At 43.5% G+C, this 21,668-nt stretch overlaps 1 protein-coding gene across 11 annotated transcripts in view; it reads right to left on the bottom strand.

The window, feature by feature from the left end:
* Positions 1-1,757: 1,757 nt before the first annotated feature.
* The window catches only part of NEK11 (NIMA related kinase 11), a 275,458-nt gene continuing 255,547 nt past the window's right edge, over positions 1,758-21,668 (bottom strand). For all 11 annotated transcript variants that reach the window (XM_043474428.1, XM_043474425.1, XM_043474430.1 and 8 more), the window contains one exon: positions 1,758-2,550. In XM_043474428.1, the coding sequence (XP_043330363.1) occupies positions 2,259-2,550 (292 nt within the window). In that variant the 3' untranslated portion in view covers positions 1,758-2,258. The remainder of the gene's footprint in view (positions 2,551-21,668) is intronic.

The following is a 21,668-nucleotide window of genomic DNA, read 5'->3' on the forward strand; positions in this document are numbered from 1 at the left end:
CCTTGTCACGGTCCCAGAATTCACCCCCTTTGGAGCTCAAATCTCTTTTCCCTCTGTTTTGTCTTATCTCCACATATTGATCCCTGCTCTTTCTTCAAAATAGTGTTTAAGTTGTCAGGCCTGTTTCTTTGGCAGTTTCACTTCTTTCTAAAAAGCATCCCCCCTCCCCACCACACACACACACATATGCCATGTAAAAACATTAAATCAAATAAAATGTGCATCCTTTTTCTTCTGCTGTGTGTGGTCAGTTTACTTTGAAGACTCCAGCTACAGAACCTAAGAGGGTAAGTTCAGTTCAGTCGCTCAGTCCTGTCCAACTCTTTGTGACCCCATGGACTGCAGCATGCCAGGCCTCCCTGTCTATCACCAACACCTAGAGTTTACCCAAACTCATGTCCATTGAGTCCATGATGCCATCCAACCATCTCATCCTCTGTCATCCCCTTCTCCCCCCACCCTCAATCTTTCCCAGCATCAGGGTCTTGTCAAATGAGTCAGCTCTTCGCATCAGGTGGCCAAAGTATTGGAATTTCAGTTTCAACATCAGTCCTTCCAATGAATACTCAGGGCTGATCTCCCTTAGGATGGACTGGTTGGATCTCCTTGCAATCCAAGGGACTCTCAAGAGTCTTCTCCAACACTACAGTTCAAAAGCATCAGTTCTTCAGTGCTCAGCTTTCTTTGTGGTCCTACTCTCACATCCATACATGACTACTGGAAAAACCATAGCCTTGACTAGACAGAACTTTGTTGGCAAAGTAATGTCTCTGCTTTTTAATATGCTGTCTAGGTTGGTCATAACTTTCCTTCCAAGGAGTAAGTGTCTTTTAATTTCATGGCTGTAGTCACCATCTGCAGTGATTTTAGAGCTCCCAAAAATAAAGTCAGACACTGTTTCCACTGTTTCCCATCATATTGTTCATGGGGTTCTCAAGGCAAGAATACTGAAGTAGTTTGCCATTCCCTTCTGCAGTAGACCACATTTTGTCAGAACTCTCCATCATGACCCGTCTGTCTTGGGTGGCCCTACACAGGATGGCTTAGTTTCACTGAGTTAGACAAGGCTGTGGTCCATGTGATCAGATTGGCTAGTTTTCTGTGATTGTAGTTTCAGTCTGTCTGCCCTCTGATGCCCTCTCTCAGCGCCTACTGTCTTACTGGGGTTTCTCTTACCTTGGACGCGGGGTATGTCTTCACGCCTTCTCCAGCAAAGCGCAGCCATTGCTCCTGACCTTGGACGTGGGGTATCTCCTGCCAGCTGCTCCAGTGTCCTGCAGGCGCCGCTCGCCGCTCCAGCTGGTAAGAGGGTAAAGGCAGTCTTTTTCCCCTCTCCAGTATGTTCTTAAATGCAGGGTGATGTTCCCTGGACATGTTTTACTTGCAAAATAGTTGAAAATCTACCTATTTCCTCTTCTGACCCAAAAACTACCCAAGTGTCAGGGAGGAGGAAATTTCCCCTCCGCCCCTCTTGAGTTCTTGTGACTGGACTAAAAATAAAATTGACACCAGACAGAGTAACAGGGACTTGAACCTGGCCAAAATCCAGTTTGGGACTCCAACCCACGTGACCATGACTCCTCACTCTCTCTCTCTCTCTGGTGAAGAGATTTGATGAAGTAAGATTCTTACAGTAATGAGCACAACACTGGACAATAATAGGCAACAAGCAAAGTCTTAGCTCCTCTAAGTAGTAATTATCCTTAGATGGATGTGTTACGTTCAACAAGACACTTCTGGATAGGACAAGAGAAAAACAGGTGATTTATTTTATAGCCACGAATAAAAGTCTTTAATACTCCTTGGATGAGTTTGGGGAATACATCACAGAAAGGATTCACTCTGTCCTTACACATATGCACTTCTTGCTTGTTAGGCATTCAAGGGTAAAGTGGGCCAAAAGCAGGTAACCTGAGACAGGTACATCCGGCCCCTGAAAAGAAACTCAGCATGTCAGAGGCTGGGGACCAACCCCCCTCAGGAGCAGGCGGCCCACAGTCCCTGGAGACTCAGAGCAGTCGGCACTGAGTGGAAATGTGAAGAGCACGTGGCCTCTCCCAGGCCAAGGCCAGGGTGAGCCAACCCTGCTGGAGGCCCAAAGGCACCAGAGCAGGACTACTCTTCAGGAAGACAACCTGATCCAAATGCCTGTCTCACAGTATAGACCTGACCACACTACGGCCCAGGTTTACTACTCTCTGAAGGAGATTGACAAGGGATTGAAGGTAGAGACCACTGCTCTGCACTCAGAACAGAGGTCAGCGACAGTGCTGAGGGATTTTCACGGGCGCTTTGTCCACTGGGACCCGCTTGTTTCTGACAGCTGCTTCATGATGGTTCTGGGGAAGAGTGACCACTTCTGCCCTGGTGATCAGCAACTGCTCCTCAAAGTAGAGTAGTTGGTCAACCTCAAAACAGTCGCCGACTCGAGGCACCACTCTTTCCAGAGCTGCCCAGACCTCTGCCTCGCTGGCTCCCCGCTGCCTTGCTCTCTTGAGGTAGCTGTAGACCTCCTCAAACACCTCCGCTCCCAGCTTCTGCACAGCGGATCTGCCGGGCAAGTCAGGAAAGAGGAAGAAAAGTTACACACTGGGAAACCGTACAGTCAGCCCTGTGTGTCCACAGGTGGTTGAATCTAGGGGTGCGGAACCTGCGGATACCAAGGGTAACTGCACTGCCATTTTATACAAGGGACTTGAGCACCTGTGGATTTTGGTATCTGCAGAGGGCAGGCGCATTTCCTGGAACCAATCCTCTGTGGATACCATGTTTGTGTTTTTTTGGATATCATGCTTTTTAAAATCATTAATTAGCGACTTTCCTGGTGGTCCAGTGGCTGAGACTCCGTGCTCACGAGGCAGGGGACCCAGGTTTGATCCCTCCACAGGGAACTAGATCCCACACTCTGCGCTCTCAATGAAGGAGGCCTGGTTGATCCACGGTGAGGCAACTAGATCCCACATGATGCAACTAAGACCCGGAGCAGCCAAATAAATAAATATGTAATTTTTTTTTTTAATGAAAACGTTGTGCGATGAATTAGGTTGATGATTATACAATCGGTCCCTTTGGCAGAGCATTTGTTCAGGACCCCCTGCAAATACCAAAACCATGGATGCTCAAGTCCCTTTTATAAAATGGCAGAGTATTTGCATATAACCTATGTACATACCATCTCTAGATTACTTACAATACATAATACAATGTAAATGCTATGTAAATACTTGTAAATGCAGTGTAAATGATATGTAAATTGTTGCTGGCTTGCAACGAATTCAAGTTTTGCTTTTTGGAACTTTCTAGAATTTCTTTTTCAAATAATTTTGATCCCCAGTTGGTTGAAGACACAGATGCAGAGCCCAAGGATACTAAGGGGCAAGTATAAATATTTTTATAACTTTAACTATGAAGAAATGTTTCTTTACTCTTCATTAATGAATTTGGTGAAAAGAAATATCAGAGTTTCTTCCCCCAGAATTTCTTCCCCCAGAATTTTAAATGTATTATTGCTAGACAATAATGATAGTAATGCTAACAATAACTGAAGGCATTAATCACAAATGCTTTCATTTAATATTTTTTAAATTTTATTGTACAGTATTGTACAACCTTGTAATCCCTAGAACACATAGACCTGGGTTAGGTATTATGGCAGATAAAAAGAAGTAACTGATCCTGATCTAGTTGCTTGCAATTACAATGCAAGATATATGAACCTTAAATTTTAACTTACATTTTTATGTTAAGTCAGAGCTTACAAAATGCTTTTACATTTATTCTCTCAAATGACCCTTGTGAACTAGGCAATGCATTGAATGTTCATCTCCACTTTACAGATGACAATAAGTGTGCTGGCTTTCACAAACTCATACAGCTAGTGGTTGATGGAACCTGAACTCAAACACAGGTCTTGGAACTTCAAGTGCTGGAGAGATTGGCAGCCCTAGGGCCCACATCCTCCAGCTTATGTAGGTTTCCCACCTTTGCTAAGAGATTAACAGAACCAAACCCAAGATACTTCCCATCTGTAGTCACCTCAACCACTCCCAGAAATTCACAGCTTCCCTGCTGATACGTACCAAACCACAGTCAGATCCTATCACTTCACTGTCTCAGACTCCTATAACATTAGGATCTGGTTCCTTCTCTACCCTCATTTATCAGGCTGTGCATAATCTGTCTCCTGCCTTCCTCTACCAACCTGCTCTGTCTTGTCCACAGTCTGCCTTAGCCATTAGGTTCCAGTCACACCTACCTCCTTTCTGTTCCTTAAATACAATCCAAGCTTATTCCCACCTCTGGGCCTGTGCACGAGCTGTTCCCTCTTCCCTAAAATGCTTCTCCCTTTGATCTTTACATTGCTGCCTCCTTCTTGCCATTCAGATCTCAGCTTGAATATCACCTTCTTGGAGAAACCATCCTTCACCACTGAGTCTAAGAGATCCACCCAGTTGTTCCACAGGATCACACCACCTGAACTATTTGCACAGCACATGTTACTTTTGGTATTTTTCTTCCATCTTTTTGCGTGTATCTGTTTGCTGTTGGCCTCTCCCAACTTCCCTAATTAGCATACAAATTCCATAAAGGAGGGACTCAGTACCTACAACAGGACCAGGCATTCAGTAGGTGCTCAGGAAAGACTTGGGGAATGAAGGGATGACCTAGACGGCCACTCAGTGCCATCAAATAGTGTCTTGTGAAAGTTCATGGTTGGGAAAATCAGGGATACCTTGTGGAAGAGGAGGAGGCACCATCTCACCTGAGCTGTAACAGCCGGAGGACGTGTGTGAGAGCAGCGGGAGACAGTGAGGTGCCTGGTAGGTGTGGAGGATGTGTGAAGAAGTGGGTGAGAACCACGTGAACCCAACATTAAAGAAACCTTAGAATGTGGTTATTAATATTAACCGTTGATGATAAAGAAGCCCCAAAGGTCCCCTGAAACCACACTAACAGTTCTTGCACTTTCTCGGTGTGACAGTCCCCATTCTGAGCATCATCTCAGATCATCCCTTTAAATCTTCATAACAACAGTGTAGATAGACATTATTGTTATTCCCATCTTACAGATGAAGAAACTAAGATACTGAATGTAAATATATATATATATATAGGGAGAGGGTATTATGTAACCTGCCCACCAGCACCTGACTTTTAAGTGGTGGAGCTGGAATGTGAGTCCCAGTAGTTTCACTCCAGTGCTCATTCTTTTCATCACTAGGATACAGACTTCGGACTCAGAGAGATCAGAGCTGGACCCTAGCTCTCCCTTTCGCAGGCTGCATGACCTCGTGTCAGCTCCTTAACCTCTCTGAGCCTTGAGCTTTTCATATTTAAGTGGTGTTTACACTCACACAGGTGGCTCAGTGGTGAAGACTCTGCCTGCCAATTTAGGAAACAGGTGATGGCAGGTTTGATCCCTGGGTTGGGAAGATCCCCTGGAGTAGGAAATGGCAAACCACTCCACTATTCTTGCCTGGAAAAATTCCATGGACAGAGGCGCCTGGCAGACTACACAAAGAGTTGGACGTGACTGAACAACTGAGCACACACAAACACACATACACACACACATTTAAGCAGAGTACCTGTTGCCTGCCAGGAACCTGATAACCAATTGTTTTACTCCCATGTACATTATTGTTGCTTCCCCAGTGGTGAATTACACAGTAATCCTACTTCAGTTCAACTGGGAGCTTCAAGTAATTTTGTTGTTCTGCCGCCAGTTGAGACATTATTTTAAATACTTTTATCTTTCCTAGCTGAATTTGGGGGTGGGGGGAATGACATAAGAAGACTGGTGGCACAGTGGGATTTAAGAAAAAGTAATTTTGTAGAGAGAAAACCGAGTTTAACAGAAAGCGTTAAGAAACACAGATTACTCTTTAGACACAGTTTAAGGAAATCTTGAAAAATGATTTTACAGAACATAAGAAATTCCTGCACATTAAATATGTATGAGGCACCATAGAAGAGTGCCATGAGCTCTCCCTTTAATACCAGTGTCTTCATGGTCATTGGTGCTAGCAAGTACCAGGAACTTTTATGAAACATGGATTTTGTACCACTTCTCTCCATGTCTAGTATTTCCAATGTCTGTGTCTGTATCTGGTGGACAGAGACAGACGACCACTTCCCACACTGGGGCAACACGTGACACCCCTACATGGGATGTGTGACGTTCAGGCCCTTTCTGAAAATGGTGGTGCAATAGGTTCTTGTTGGGTACCCGGTTACAGCTACCGTTCCTGGAAGGGCTATTTTATTTGTGATCTAAACATCCTCCAGCAAATGTTGATGAATAAACTCACTGTCTAAAAAGCAAAATCCATCTAGGTATAATTTATGAAACACACCTAAAATATAGGGCATTGAAAGGTTGAGAGTAAGCAAATCTAAAAATAAAAGATATGTCAGGCAAATAAAAACCAAAAGAAATCTGCGTTAGTATATATGTTTTATGAGACAAAATGGATTTTAAGGGGGAAAAAAAAGCATTAATGGAATAAAGAATGCCCCTAGATAATGAAAACAGTTCAATCCACCAGGAAGAAATGAAAATTCTAAATCTGCATGCATCTAATAAAGTAGAATAAAAATACATCAAGTGTAGGACTTCCCAGATGCTCCAGTGGTTAAGAATCTGCCTTGCAATGTAGAGGACTTGGTTTGATCCCTGGGTTGAGGAATTAAGATCCCATGTGTCTAGAGAGTCTACAGGCCGCAAAACAAACCAATACCAAAAAAAAATTAAATAAATAAATCCATCAAGCACTACAGGGAGAAATTGTCAGATACATTCTCATAATGTAGGATTTCAGTTATTGTTATAGGAAAGCATTGGAAAAAATTAGTAACAGAAAATCTGAATATACTTATTAAGCTAGATTTAATAGATATATATAGGACCCTCTCCCATCTGATGATTATAGCACCCACACTCTCCCCAGACTCTCATGTAACCTTTACAAAAAACTGACCATATACTAGACAACAATTCAAGTTACTACACTTTTCAAATACTGATTTTTATATGAGATCTTGTTATCTGACCACAGTACAATTGTTAGAAACTTGCAACAAAAATATGTGGTAAACATTTCTGTGTTTGTAAATTTATTTCTTCCAAATAAATTGTGGGTCAATAATGAAATCAGGCGTGCCATAAACAAATTCATTTTAAGTCAAAAGAAAAGTGACAGGTGCTTTAAGATTTATATGTTGTAAGATTACAGCATAAATCTACTCTGACACTCAGAAAACAGGCTGTAATATTCCTGCAATGATGTGTTCCAGTATTTTAGGAATCACAAAACAGAAAATTCTATTTCAGGGGTCTTTCCTGCTGTTATCTAAGATTTGAAAAGAGAAGGGAGTGTTTCCTGTGTTGTTTAAGGGGGAAAGGGGGTTCAGTTCAGTTCAGTCGCTCAGTCGTGTCCAACTCTTTGCGACCCCATGAGTCGCAGCACGCCAGACCTCCCTGTCCATCACAAACTCCCGGAGTTTATTCAAACTCATGCCCATTGAGTCGGTGATGCCATCCAGCCATCTCATCCTCTGTCGTCCCCTTCTCCTCCTGCCCCCAATCCTTCCCAGCATCAGGGTCTTTTCCAACGAGTCAACTCTTCTCTTCACATGAGGTGGCCAAAGTATTGGAGTTTCAGCTTCAGCATCAGTCCTTCCAATGAACACCCAGGACTGATCTCCTTCAGGATGGACTGGTTGGATCTTCTTGCAGTTCAAGGGACTCTCAAGAGTCTTCTCCAACACCACAGTTCAAAAGCATCAATTTTTCAGCACTCAGCTGTCTTCACAGTCCAACTCTCACATCCATACATGACCACTGGAAAAACCATAGCCTTGACCAGACGGACCTCCGTTGGCAAAGTAATGTCTCTGTTTTTTAATATGCTATCTAGGTTGGTCATAGCTTTCCTTCCAAGGAGTAAGCGTCTTTTAATTTCATGGCTGCAGTCACCATCTGCAGTAATTTTGGATACCAAAAAAATAAAGTCTGACACTGTTTCCACTGTCTCCCCATCTATTTCCCATAAGGTGATGGGACCAGATGCCATGATCTTAGTTTTCTGAATGTTAAGCTTTAAGCCAACTGTTTCACTCTCCTCTTTCACTTTCATCAAGAGGCTTTTTAGTTCACCTACACTTTCTGCCATAAGGGTGGTGTCATCTGCATATCTGAGGTTATTGATATTTCTCCCAGAAATCTTGATTCCAGCTTGTGCGTCTTCCAGCCCAGCGTTTCTCATGATGTACTCTGTATATAAGTTAAATAAGGAGGGTGACAATATACAGCCTTGATGTACTCCTTTTCCTATCTGGAACCAGTCTGTTGTTCCATGTCCAGTTCTAACTGTTGCTTCCTAACCTGCATACAGGTTTCTCAAGAGGCAGGTCAGGTGGTCTGGTATTCCCATCTCTTTCAGAATTTTCCACAGTTTATTGTGATCCACACAGTTGAAGGCTTTGGCGTAGTCAATAAAGCAGAAATAGATGTTTTTTTGGAACTCTCTTGCTTTTTCAATGATCCAGCAGATGTTGGCAATTTGATCTCTGATTCCTCTGCCTATTCTAAATCCACCTTGAACATCTGGAGGTTCACAGTTCACGTATTGCTGAAGCCTGGCTTGGAGAATTTTGAGCATTACTTTACTAGCGTGTGAGATGAGTGCAATTATGCAGTAGAAAGGGGGTTAGTTTTATCAAAAGGAGGAACTATCCCTTTAGTTAGGTAGATACCTCAAGTAAAAAGAACTTACATTCTCAAATGAAAAAAAGTGTATTTTAATTCTTTTTCATCTATTTTGTCTCATGCTTCATATCCTTAATCAATTTTATCCTCTGTTCAAAGTATTTTAAGTAAGAGATCCTAAATATCATCTTAGTCCAGATGCTTTGCTTGTAGGTGGGTGCTCTTTGGGTGGATCACCATCCTGCTGAGACAGTGACAGACTCAGGGAGTTGAAGGAAGCCTACCATGGTTCTAAAGAAGCTTCAGCTGCCTGGAGAAACCCCCAGTATGTATTTGGCTGATTTTCCAGCCAAAAGACTCCATTAAACAGCCAGGGAGCACTATACTTACTCCCTCACCTGTTTCCTCCAAGTCCTGTTTCCCATCCTCCAAACTCCTTCACTAGCCTCTTCTGATGTTTAATTGTTATTTGTAAACAATATATTTATCACATCTATTTACTTTCCCATCAACTACTGATTGCTCTGTGGGCCCTCTCTTTCTCGCAGGGCTGTAAAGAAGAGGGCTATGTCAATGTAGTTCTTTAGTGTTAGTCCCTCAGTCAAGTCTGACTCTTTGCAACCCCATGGACTGTAGCCCGCCAGGTTCCACTGTCCATGGGGATTCTCCATGCAAGAATACTGGAGTGGGTTGCCATTCCTTCTCCAGGGAACCTTCCCAAAGCAGGGATCGAACCCTGGTCTCCTGCACTGAAGGCATATTCTTTACCAACCACCTGAGCCATCAGAAAAATAGTTCAAGGATGGCACACAAAACTGTGCTCACATTCTAATATTATTTTAGTTGGAAGCAATCTCAGACTTACAGAAGAGTCACAGGTATAGTTCAAAGAACCCTTTTTTGACTCTAGCCTTTTTGCTGACCTGATGTTCCTTTCTCCTGTATTTTGTGTGTATGCTTTACAAATAAAGACTGTGTGTGTATTCCTTTCAAATAAAGACACTCTCATACATAACCACAGACCAACCCTAAAAATCACAAAGTTATCACTGATACATTACTGTCATCTAATTCTCCAGTCCATTTAAGTTTCCCCAGTTGTCCGAGTTCACTTCATTCAGTTGCTCAGTCGTGTCCAACTCTTTGCAACTACAGGGATTGCAGCACACCAAGCTTCCCTGTCCATCACCAACTCCCAGAGCTTGCTCAAACTCATGTCCATCAAGTTGGTGATGCCATCCAACCATCTCATCCTCTGTCATCCAATTCTCCTCCTGCCTTCAGTCTTTCCCAGCAACAGGGTCTTTTCCAATGAGTCAGTTTTTCACATCAGGTGACCAAAGTATTAAAGTTTCAGCTTCAATATCAGTCCTTCCAATGAATACTCAAGACTGATTCCTTTAGGGTGGACTGGTTGGATCTCCTTGCAGTCCAAGGGACTCTCAAGAGTCTTCTCCAACACCACAGTTCAAAAGCATCAGTTCTTCAGTGCTCAGCTTTCTTTATAATCCAACTCTCACATCCATACATGACTACTGGAAAAAACCATAGCTTTGACTATATGGACTTTTGTTGCCAAAGTAATGTCTCTGCTTTTTAATATGCTGTCTAGAAAAACTGATCACAGCTTTTCTTCCAAGGAGTAAGCATCTTTTAATTTCATGGCTGCAGTCACCATCTGCAGTGATTTTGAAGCCCAAGAAAATAAAGTCTCTCACTGTTTCCATTTTTCCCCCATCTAGTTGCCATAAAGTGATGGGACCAGATGCCATGATCTTCGCTTTCTGAATGTTGCATTTTAAGGCAACTTTTTCACCCTTATCTTTCACTTTCATCAAGAGGCTCTTCAGTTCCTCTTCACTTTCAGCCTTAAGGGTGGTGTCATCTGCATATCTGAGATTATTGATATTTCTCTTGGCAATTTTGATTCCAGCCTGTGCCTCATACAGCCTGGCATTTCAAATGATGTACTCTGCATATCAATTAAATAAGCAGGGTGACAGTATGCAGCCTTGATGTTTTCCTTTCCCAATTTGGAACCAGTCCGTTGTTCCTGTCTGGGACTAACTGTTGCCTCTTGATCTGCATATAGATTTCTCAGGAGGCAGGTAAGGTGGTCTGGTATTTCCATCTCTTTAATTTTCCACAGATTGTTGTGATCTACATGGTCAAAGGCTTTAGCGTAGTCAATAAAGCAGAAGTAGATGTTTTTCTGGAACTCTCTTCTTTTTCTATGATCTAATGGATGTTGGCAATTTGATCTCTGGTTCCTCTGCCTTTTCAGACCCAAATTGAACATCTGGAAGTTCACAGTTCATGTACTGTTGAAGTCTGACTTGGAGAATTTTGAGCATTACCTTGCTAGCATGTGAGATGAGTGCAATTGTGTGGTAGTTTGAACATTTTTTTGGCATAGCCTTTCTTCGGGATTGAAATGAAAACTGGCCTTCTCCAGTCATATGGCCATTGCTGAGTTTTCCAAATTTGCTGGCATTTTGAGTGTAGCACTTTAACAGCATCATCTTTTAGGATTTGAAATAGCTCAACTGGAACTCTGTCACCTCCACTAGCTTTGTTTGGAGTGATGCTTCCTAAGGTCTACTTTGACTTCGCATTCCAGGATGTCTGGCTCAACGTGGGTGATCACACCATCGTGGTTATCTGAGTCATGAAGATCTTTCTTGTGTAGTTCTGTGTATTCTTGCCACCTCTTCTTAATATCTTCTGCTTCTGTTAGATCCATACTGTTTCTGTCCTTTATTGTGTCCATTTTTGCATGAAATGTTCCCTCAGTATCTGTAATTTTGTTGAAGAGATCTCTAGTCTTTTCCATTCTATTGTTTTTCACTGTTTCTTTGCACTGATCACTTGAGGAAGGCTTTCTTATGTCTTCTTGCTGTTCTTTGGAACTCTTCATTCAGTTGGGTATATCTTTCCTTTTCTCCTTTCTGACCTCTTCTTAATATCTTCTGCTTCTGTTAGGTCCATACCTTGGTCAAGGAACTAGATCCATACCATTTCTGTCCTTTATTGTGCCCATGTTTGTATGAAATGTTCCCTTGGTATCTCTAATTTTATTGAAGAGATCGCTAGCCTTTCTTATTCTATTGCTTCCCTCTATTTCTTTTAATTGATCACTGAGCAAGACTTTCTTATCTCTCCCGCTTGAACTGGAGAACTGAATGGACAACATTCAGTTGTCTAAAAATATCCCTTATAAAAAAGGATCCAGGTCAAAATAATTACATTGTATTATGCCTCTGTTTTTTAAAAAAATATTTATTTGGCTGTTTCAAGTCTTAGGGCATGCAGACTCTTAGCTGCAGAATGTGAGATCTAGTTCTTTGACCAAGGATTGAACCTGGGTCCCCTGCTTTGGGAGCATGGAGTCTAAGCCACTGGACCACTAGGTAAGTACCCTGTCATGTCTCTTTAATCTCCTTCAATAACCTTGACACTTTCAAATGTCAGAAGAAAGTTGTTTTGTAGACTGTCCATCAATTTGCATTGTCTTTGCCCACAGGATTTACCAACTCTAGCTGTTCCTCCCACATATTGGCCTGAAAGACAGGCGAAGAGCCTTCTACTACCTCTGGGCATAGAGAGGTCCACCTGCACCTACTCAACGAGGTGCTGCCTTCTTTGTGCATGCATGCTCAGTGGTGTCTGACTCTTTGTGACCCCATGGACTGCAGCCTTCCCAGGATCCTCTGTCCATGGAATTACTCCAGAGGCCAAAGTGTGCCCTGGTGATAATAGCATCTTGTGCTTTTGGTACCTGGCTCATGAGTCTTCCCTGCAGCTTTGTTCCCAGTGTTCTGTAGAAAGTAAGGGGTCCCCTAAGGAAAGGAAGCAGCTTGTGAGGTAAGTTTCCAGATGTTCGGGAATGAACGTTGAACGTCTACGTTCTACCCATTTGATATCTCCACTTGAATGTCCAGGAGGCATCTTACAGTTATCACACTTAATTGAACTTCTGATATCCAGCCCCTCCCCCATCATCCTAATGCTGAAGCCCTCCCCAGTTCTGCTCATGTCAGTTCCCACCTTCCAATTCCTCAGGCCTAAAACCTTTAATTCATCCTTGATTTGTCTCTTTCTGTCATACTCTGATAGTCTAGTGTCTCTCATAATCAGATCAGCTATTAAATCCTGTTGGCTCTCACCATCTCCAGCTGTGCCACCCTGATCCAAGCTGCCATGCTTTCTCACCTGGCTGCTTCAATAGCCTCTAATGGGTCTCCTGATTCTACGCTCACTCCCCTCCATTTTGTTGCCAATCCAGCAGCCAGAGAGACCCAGATCCCTTTCTCCTTTGCTCAAAAGCCTCTCTGGAGCTTCCCATCTTGCTCAGAGTAATGTCAGGGTCCTTCTGGTGGTCTATGATACCCTGAGGGATCTTCCTGCCAGGTGCCTCTCAAAACACATCTCTTCCCTCCATCCCCCCACTCACTCCATTCCAGCTATACTGACCCTCTTGACCTTTCCTGAACACAGTGGGCACAGCCCGTGCCGGGGTCTCTGCACTTGCTGTCCCTCTGACCAGAATGCTCTTTCTGTAGACATCCATGTCTCTCTTCCTCAATTCCTTCAAGTCTTTGCCCTGGTGTCATCTTTTCAGAGACCTACCCTGACCACATTCTTTAAAGCTGTAAACCTAGCTATGAAAAACCTAATGAAAGTCACTCAGTCATGTCCGACTCTTTGCAACCCCATGGACTATACAGTCCATGGGATTCTCCAGGCCAGAATATTGGAGTGGGTAGCCTTTCCCTTCTTCAGGGGCTCTTCCCAATACAGGGATTGCACCCAGGTCTCCCACATTGCAAACAGATTCTTTACCGGCTGAGGCAGCAGGGAAGCCCAAGAATACTAGACTGGTTTAGCCTATCCCTTCTCCAGAGGATCTTCCTGGCTGAGGATTCAAACCAGGGTCTCCTGCATTGCTGGTGGATTCTTTACCAGGGAAGCCTTAAAGCTGTAAACTTCACCCCATTTCTGCTCTGCCTATCCACCCTCCCTGCTTTGTATTTTCTTCCTAGCATTGTTACTTTCTACTGTACTTTGCTTTTCCTTTATATTTATGATTTGTCAATCCCCACTAGAAAATAAGGTTCCTTGTTATTGTTGTTTAGTCACTCAGTCATGTCTGACTCTTTGCGACCCCATGGACTGCAGCATGCCAGGCTTCCCTGTCCTTCCTGGAGTTTGCTCAAACTCATGTCCATTAAGTTGGTGATGCCAACCAACCATCTTGACCTCTGTCGTCCCCTTCTCCTCCTGCTTTCAATATTTCCCAGCATCAAGGTCTTTTCTAATGAGTCAGTTCTTTGCATTAGGTGGCCAAAATAATGGAGCTTCAGCTTCAGCATCAGTCCCTTCAATGAATATTCAGGATTGATTTCCTTTAGGATGGACTTGTTTGATCTCCTTGCAGTCCCAGGGACTCTGAACAACACCATAGTTCAGAAGCATCGGTTTTTGGTGTTTAGCCTCCGTTATGGTCCAACTCTCACATCCATACATGACTACTGGAAAAACCATAGCTTTGACCATATGGAACTTTGTTGGCAAAGTAATGTCTCTGCGTTTTAATATGCTGTCTAGGTTTGTCATAGCTTTTCTTCCAAGGAGCAAGTGTCTTTTAGTTTCATGGCTGCAGTCACTATCTGCAGTGATTTTGATCCATAGTACAGGGATTATTTTCACCATTTTTGTTCACTGATCCTGCTGCTTGGAACAGTGTCTGGCACAGAACAAGTACACAGTTAATACTTGTTAGATGAATGAATAAATACCTTGAAATCCAAGTAAGCAAGGAATGAGGTGATTTATACAATTTTATTTAAAAATATTTGCATCTGAGATGGGGAGGTCAAGATGGTGAAGTAGGAAGACTCTGAGCTCACCTCTTGCCATTAAGATTATAACTACTCACAAAGCAATGATCTCTAAGAACAACCTGAAGATTAGCAGGAAAGATTTTCTACAACTAGAAATATAAAGAAGGAACCTCAGTGAGATGGTAGGAGGTGCAAAAATGAGTCTAGCCACATCCTATGGTCAGTGACCCACAAATGAGATGGAAATCACAAGTGCAGAAGTTCTCCCTGAGGAGCAAGGTGTCCAAGTCCAACATCAAGTTCCATAGCCTGGGGATCTTGCATGGGGAAGATTGGGCCCCAGAAGCCAGGCTTTGAAAACCAGCTGGGCTTCCATCTGGGAGAGCTGGAGGGCTACAGGAAACAGAGAATCTGCTCTTAAATGCACGTGTAAAATCTCACAGGCTTCAAGTCCCAGCAAAGGGGCAAGATTTTAAAAGGATCCTGAGTGAAACCCACTTGCTGATCTTAAAGAGCCTCCTGGAGAGGCAGGAGGGAGTGAGGGACTCCCCCTGGAGATGGAGATGCTGGAAGCAGACATTTTGGGGATCTCATTTTATTGTATTAACACTGGCACTGGCAAGTACCATTTGGGAATCCTCTCTGCAGCCAATTAGACCAGGAGCCTTCCTTGCCCACCAGTGGACACACAGTAACCACAAGCCACAGCCAACAGGGGTCAGCCTGCTTATGTGCTCACCCACAGTATCGGCTCCCCCACAACAGAAGTGCGCACACACACAGCTCAGGTAAGGAACACCCCTAGAGCATCCAGGTCTGGCAGCCAGGGTGGAGTGTGTAGCTGGGCGCCATAGAACAAGTAGGATGTCTCTACTTCTCCAATACACACACGGTGGAATATTAGCCATAGAAAAGAATGAAATCTTGATATTTTCAACAACATGGATAAATCTAGAGGGCACTGTGCTAAGTGAAGCAAGTCAGATAGAGAAAGACAAATACCATGTGACTTCACTTATATGTGGAATCTTAAAACAAATGAACAAACAAAAATAAAACAGGCTCATAGATACAGTGAACAAACAGGTGATTGCCAGAGGGGAGGGGGTGGGGGTTGGGTGAAATAGGAGGAGGCAATTAAGAGGTACAAACTGCCACTTCTAAAATCAAAAAGTCCCAGCACTGTGTTGTATTGCACAGGTAATGTCACTGGTGTTGCTCTAATAGCTTTGTTGGGGGACAGACGGTTACTAGATTTACTGTGGCCATCATTTTGTAATGTATTTAACTTTGAATCTTTATGTGGTACACTTGAGACTAACAGAATATTATACATCAACTACATTTTAATTAAAAGATAAAAATATATGCATGCTGAGTATTGTTGAAGAATTAGCACCTAGTGAAATTACAATCTAATTTTGCAAAGTGTAAGGTCACTGTTGTGATTTTTAGCTGTTTTTCAAGTCCAAGATAAAAATCTGATCAAGTGTAGTTTTCAGTCAGTCAGTTCAGTCACTCAGTCATGTCCGACTCTTTGCAACACCATGGACTGCAGCATGCTCAAACTCTCATCCATCGACTTGGTGATGCCACCCAACCATCTCATCCTCTATCGTCCCTCTCTCCTCCTGCCTTCAATCTTTCCCAGCATCAGGGTTTTTCCCAATGAGTCAGTTCTTCACATCAGGTGGCCAAAGTTTTGAAGTTTCAGCTTCAGCATCAGTCCTTCCAATGAATAGTCAGGACTGATTTCCCCTAGGACTGACTGGTTGGATCTCCTTGCAGTCCAAGGGACTCTAAAGAGTCTTCTCTAACACCACAGTTCAAAAGCATCGATTCTTCAGTGCTCAGCTTTCTTTATGGTCCAACTCTCACATCCATACATGACTACTGGAAAAACCATAGCCTTGACTAGATGAACTTTGTTGGCAAAGTAATGTCTCTGATTTTTAATAAGCTGTCTAGGTTGGTCATAGCTTTTCTTCCAAGGAGCAAGCGTCTTTTAATTTCATGGCTGCAGTCAACATCTTCAGTGATTTTGGAGCCCCCAAAAATAAAGCCTGTCACTCTTTCCACTGTTTCCCCATCTATTTGCCATGAAGTGATGGGACCAGAGGCCATGATCTTAGTTTTCTGAATGTTGAGTTTTAAGGCAACTTTTTCTCTCTCATCTTTCACTTTCAACAAGAGGTTCTTCAGTTTTTCTTCACTTTCTGCCTTTAGGGTGGTGTCATCTGCAAATCTGAGGTTATTGATATTTCTCCTGGCAATCTTGATTCCAGCTTGTGCTTCATCCAGTCTAGCATTTCTCATGAGGTACTCTGCATAGAAGTTAAATAAGCAGAATGACAATATACGGCCTTGACGTACTCCTTTCTCAGTTTGCAACCAGTCTGTTGTTCCTTGTCTGGGACTAACTGTTGCCTCTTGACCTGCATATAGATTTCTCAGGAGTCAGGTAAGGTGGTCTGGTATTCCCAGCTCTTTAAGAATCTTGCACAGTTTGCTCTTATCCACACAGTTAAAGGCTTTAGGATATCTCTCTCTTGCTTTTTCAATGATCCAATAGATGCTGGCAATTTGATCTCTGGTTCCTCTGCCTTTTCTAAATCCAGCTTGAACATCTGAAGTTTGCAGTTCACATATTGTTAAAGCCTGGCTTGGAGAATTGTGAGCATTACTTTGCTAGCATGTGAGATGAGTGCAATTGTGTGGTAGTTTAAACATTTTTTTTGGCATCACTTTTCTTTGGGATTGAAATGAAAACTGACCTTTTCCAGTCCTGTGGCCACTGCTGAGTTTTCCAAATTTGCTGGCATTTTGAGTGCAGCACTTTTACAGCATCATCTTTTAGGACTTGAAATAGCTCAGCTGGAGCTAGCCATCATCTCCACTAGCTTTGTTTGGAGTGATGCCTCCTAAGGTCCACTTGACTTCGCATTCCAAGATGTCTGGCTCTAGGTGAGTGATCACATGATCATGGTTATTTGGGTCATGTAGATCTTTTTTGTGTAGGTCTTCTGTATATTCTTGCCACCTCTTCTTAATATCTTCTTTTTCTGTTAGGTCCATACCATTTCTGTCATTTATTGTGCCCATCTTTGCATGAAATGTTCCCTTGGTATCTCTAATTTTCTTGAGGAGATCTCCAGTCTTTCTGATTTTATTGTTTTCCTCTATTTCTTTGCATTGATCTGTGAGGAGAGCTTTCTTATGTCTCCTTGCTATTCTTTGGAACTCTGCATTCAGTTGGGTATATCTTCCCTTTTCTCCTTAGCCTTTAGTGTCTCTTTTCTCAGCTATTTGTAAGGCCTCCTCAGACAACCATTTTGCCTTTTTACATTTCTTTTTCTTGGGGATGGTCTTGATCACTGCCTCCTGTGCAATCACGAACCTCTGTCCCTCTGTCCATAGTTCTTCAGGCCCTCTGTCTATCAGGTCTAATCCCTTGAATGTGTTTGTCACTTCTACTGTATAATCATAAGGGATTTGATATAGGTCAGACCTGAATGGCCTAGTGGTTTTCCCTACTTTCTTCAATTTAAGTCTGAATTTGGCATCAAGAGTAGTTTTGAGTATTTCTTATTTTATTTTCATCCCTATTTCAAGTGGATTGGGTTTATCATCTTTGGATAAAAATGACCTCATGTTTCTTTGAGTGAAAAGGAAGGAACCTTGTTCTTTTAAAAAAAAATTCTCTGTGTTAGTGGCTGTGTCTGTTTCCTACATTCACACGGGGCACCTAGAGAGCGCTGCGAGCCGCCTGCTCCACCAGGAGGCCCTGGTGAAGGACGGAGGGAGTGCGCACCCGAGGCTGCGCTGCAGCCGTCACTGTCTGCCATGGGAGTTAAACGAGGCAGAGAGCAGCATCCAGGGGGTTTTCGCCTCTGTTCTGAACAGTATTTTTAGCTTAACAACAGAAAACATTTGACACCATCCCCTTCCTAGAAAGACCACAGGCAATTTCTCTTCAGGGAGAAGGAATGAGTCTCCACCCGTTCTGCTGCATCATCTTGCCTTGCCTGGCACTGATTTGGTTTGCAAACTATTTCTCTTCCAGTAGAAATTCCCCAGTAATGGCTACATTCACAATTCCTGTTTCCAGATTAATTAGCCTCTTAAGGAGTGCGAAACTGAAAGCAAAGGACTTTTGTCTCTTTTCTCGTCTGCTCCCTTACCTGGCTTGGGGCCCGCTGGGGATACAGGGCCTTTCTTAGTCATCTTTGTACCCAGCATTGTCCTCCCACAAAACTGCCCCAATGTTACTCATTCAGCACATTTTTAATAACCATCGAATGCTTGCCAAGTTCTAAGATGCAGCCATAAGCCCGTGACCTCACAGAACTCATACTTTAGTGGGAAGATAAACAAACATATGTTTATGAGAAACATAAAACAAAGAAATAAGGTAATTTCAGATTGTCTTTTGCTGCAAAGGAAACAAACAGGGAAACAGAAGAGTGAGAGCAGGGCTGCCTAGAAGAGGGCTTGAATCCCCCAGCAAGGAGGAGGCAGAAAAGGTGCTTCTAGGGGTGCTGTGAACACCAGGCCCTGTCAGTTGAACCAGCACCCACATCTTCCTGACAGACCTTCAGGTAGAAGAAGCAAGGCCCACCTCTAACATTTGTGGAGATGTAGCAAGAAAACCAATGGAGGCCCACAGTGTCAAAATATTTATAAGTTGCAAACCAAGCTCACGAAGTGCTAAATAAAATATGACCTATCTTCTTACCCTGACAAATTAACTTCATAGAGACCTAGAAGGTCTCAGCTTCAGTATTCTCAGACTTCTGAGGTCTGCACTGGAACACGGCAGAGCTGGGTGAGCCAACCCCAAACCTCATCCCTAGATGCACACCCTGCCCCTGCCCCTTTCTCTCCCCAGCCTGGCTCCAGCTCCTACTGTGAGGGGTCCCCGCACTCATGCCTAACACCTCAGCCCCTATGTCCAAGAGCCACTGATGCCTTCTGAAGACGGCCAGCCACCCTGTGGCCACCTCAGACTTCAGGGCGGTGTGAACTGGTAGCACAGACCACCCATGGGAGAAGGGCCTAAGGCAGAGGCCCACAGATTCTAGAAATGAACTTGGGTCATTTGGGCAGAGAATTGCAGGGTCCCAGGTGACCAGGGCAGTGGAGTGGAGGCCTAGGCTCTGAGGATGCCAGTCCCCTTGGCCCGATGGGCTACTGGGAGGATGACCACAGGGGCACCCTCAACAGGCAGGCCTGTTAGGGGAAGCACACTGACTGAAACCGCCCACCCTGGCCAGGCACCATAGTAACCATTTGCATGAGTTGTTTTATGACAGGAGATCCTGATAAGGAATATGGAACTAATAAGCCACCACCAACAGGAAGAGTTCGGGAAAGGTCGAAAGGAGACACCGCGTGTCCATCCACTTCCCAGAATCCCTCTCGCTAGCATCTATCTTGGCTGAGCAATGCTGTGTGCCACCAGGAAAGACTCTGAATTAGAATGATTGGCCAGGGACCACCCAGAAACTAATCCCATCACCATAAACCATGCCCTTCCCAATAAAATCTCTTGCTATGTCAGCACGTGTGTCTCCTCGGACAATTCATTTCCGAGTGTTAGACAAGAGCCCAGTTTTGGGCCCTGGAAGGGGTCCCCCTTCCTGCAACAGGCCCAGTCCTGGCCTTTTTGCCTGAGGCCTAGGGATGAGACTAGGAGGGAGGCTGCCTTTGTCAATGTGATTAAGGAAAACCTCTCTGGTGGGGTCTGGGGGTGGGGGGGTGGCGGGGTAGGAATGGCATTTGAATGGAGACTTGGATGGCCAGGTTCTCTGGGGAGCAGGGCATTCCCAACTGAGGGAAGAAGTGACCAGGCAGGTTAAGCTATGTGTGGAAGGAAAGAAGACTGGGGTGACAGGGGTCTGACTCAGAGCAGCAGAATGACGGGCAGTGAGGGCAGACGCTTAGGCAGGGCAGAGAGCTTGGAGGATGAGGAAGGGGTCCTGCCTTGACCTGTATGCAGTGAGGCCTTTGAAGGGCCAATAGGATCTGAGCCTTGTTATAACCAGATCACTCTGGTCCTGTGTGAAGTAAGTGAATCACAAGAAGTCACTGTCAAGGGCAAATCAAGAGATTTGAGCACCACACAAAAGGCTTCAGTGCCCTTGATGTAAAGATCCTTGTGACTAGTTCTTCCCCAAATTTCAGTACCAAGAAAACTCTCCTAATAAACTGGTTCTTGTTGACTCAGAGGGTTTCTCCTCTTGTCCAGGCCACCTGGAAGCTCAGAGCTGAGTTGATGCTTATTTGCAGGGTAAACTGTTCAATTTATCATCTGGCATCCAATCTCTCTCTCTCTTTTTTTTTTTTTTTTTTGGCCATTCCATGCCTCATACAGAACTTCCCTGCCCACCTGGGGATGGAACCTATGCCCCCTGCATTGGAAGCATGGAGTCTTAACCACTGGACCACCAGGAAAGTCCTCTAATCTCAATTTTATACATCACTTCCCATGTATGTTTTTACAAACTTTTCTCAAAACACCAAAAAGTATATGTAAATAGCAATGCTAGTTAGAAATGTAGGGAGTTGGGACTCAAGACACTGGTACCCAACTAGCAGTTCCTTTGGCAACGTGCACACGGGAAGTTGTTTGTGTGTTTCATCTTTGATTGCTTGGTGTATTGTAATTCAGGGGCAGGTAACAAGGAGCTTTTAAATGCCTGTTAACCTTTGATACTAAAAAATCGTATCAACTTGTTGACATTCAGTTTCTAATCTTTACAAACAAATGAATGCCATGGCTTTTCATGACCCTCCTAAAATTATTACAAGGATGTCATAAAACATTTTAAGATATACAAAAAAGTGTAAAATATAATACAATGAACAAGTATATCCAACTCCCAGTTTATGGATTCAAGCATTAGCAAATGCAACTGAAGCTCTGAATTCTTTCACTAATTATAATCCCTTCCCAATCACCAGAGGTAACCACTATTCTGAATCTGGTGTTTTATCATAAACAAGCATTTAAAAAATATTTTTATTACATATGACAGTATGTATCCCTCAAAAATAAGTAGCACTGTTTGTGTGTTTTTAAACTTTCAGTAAGTGGTATCATACTTGGGTTTTTT

This window comes from Cervus canadensis, chromosome 7 (genome assembly GCF_019320065.1).
Source record: "Cervus canadensis isolate Bull #8, Minnesota chromosome 7, ASM1932006v1, whole genome shotgun sequence".
In the NCBI taxonomy this organism is placed as follows: domain Eukaryota; kingdom Metazoa; phylum Chordata; class Mammalia; order Artiodactyla; family Cervidae; genus Cervus; species Cervus canadensis.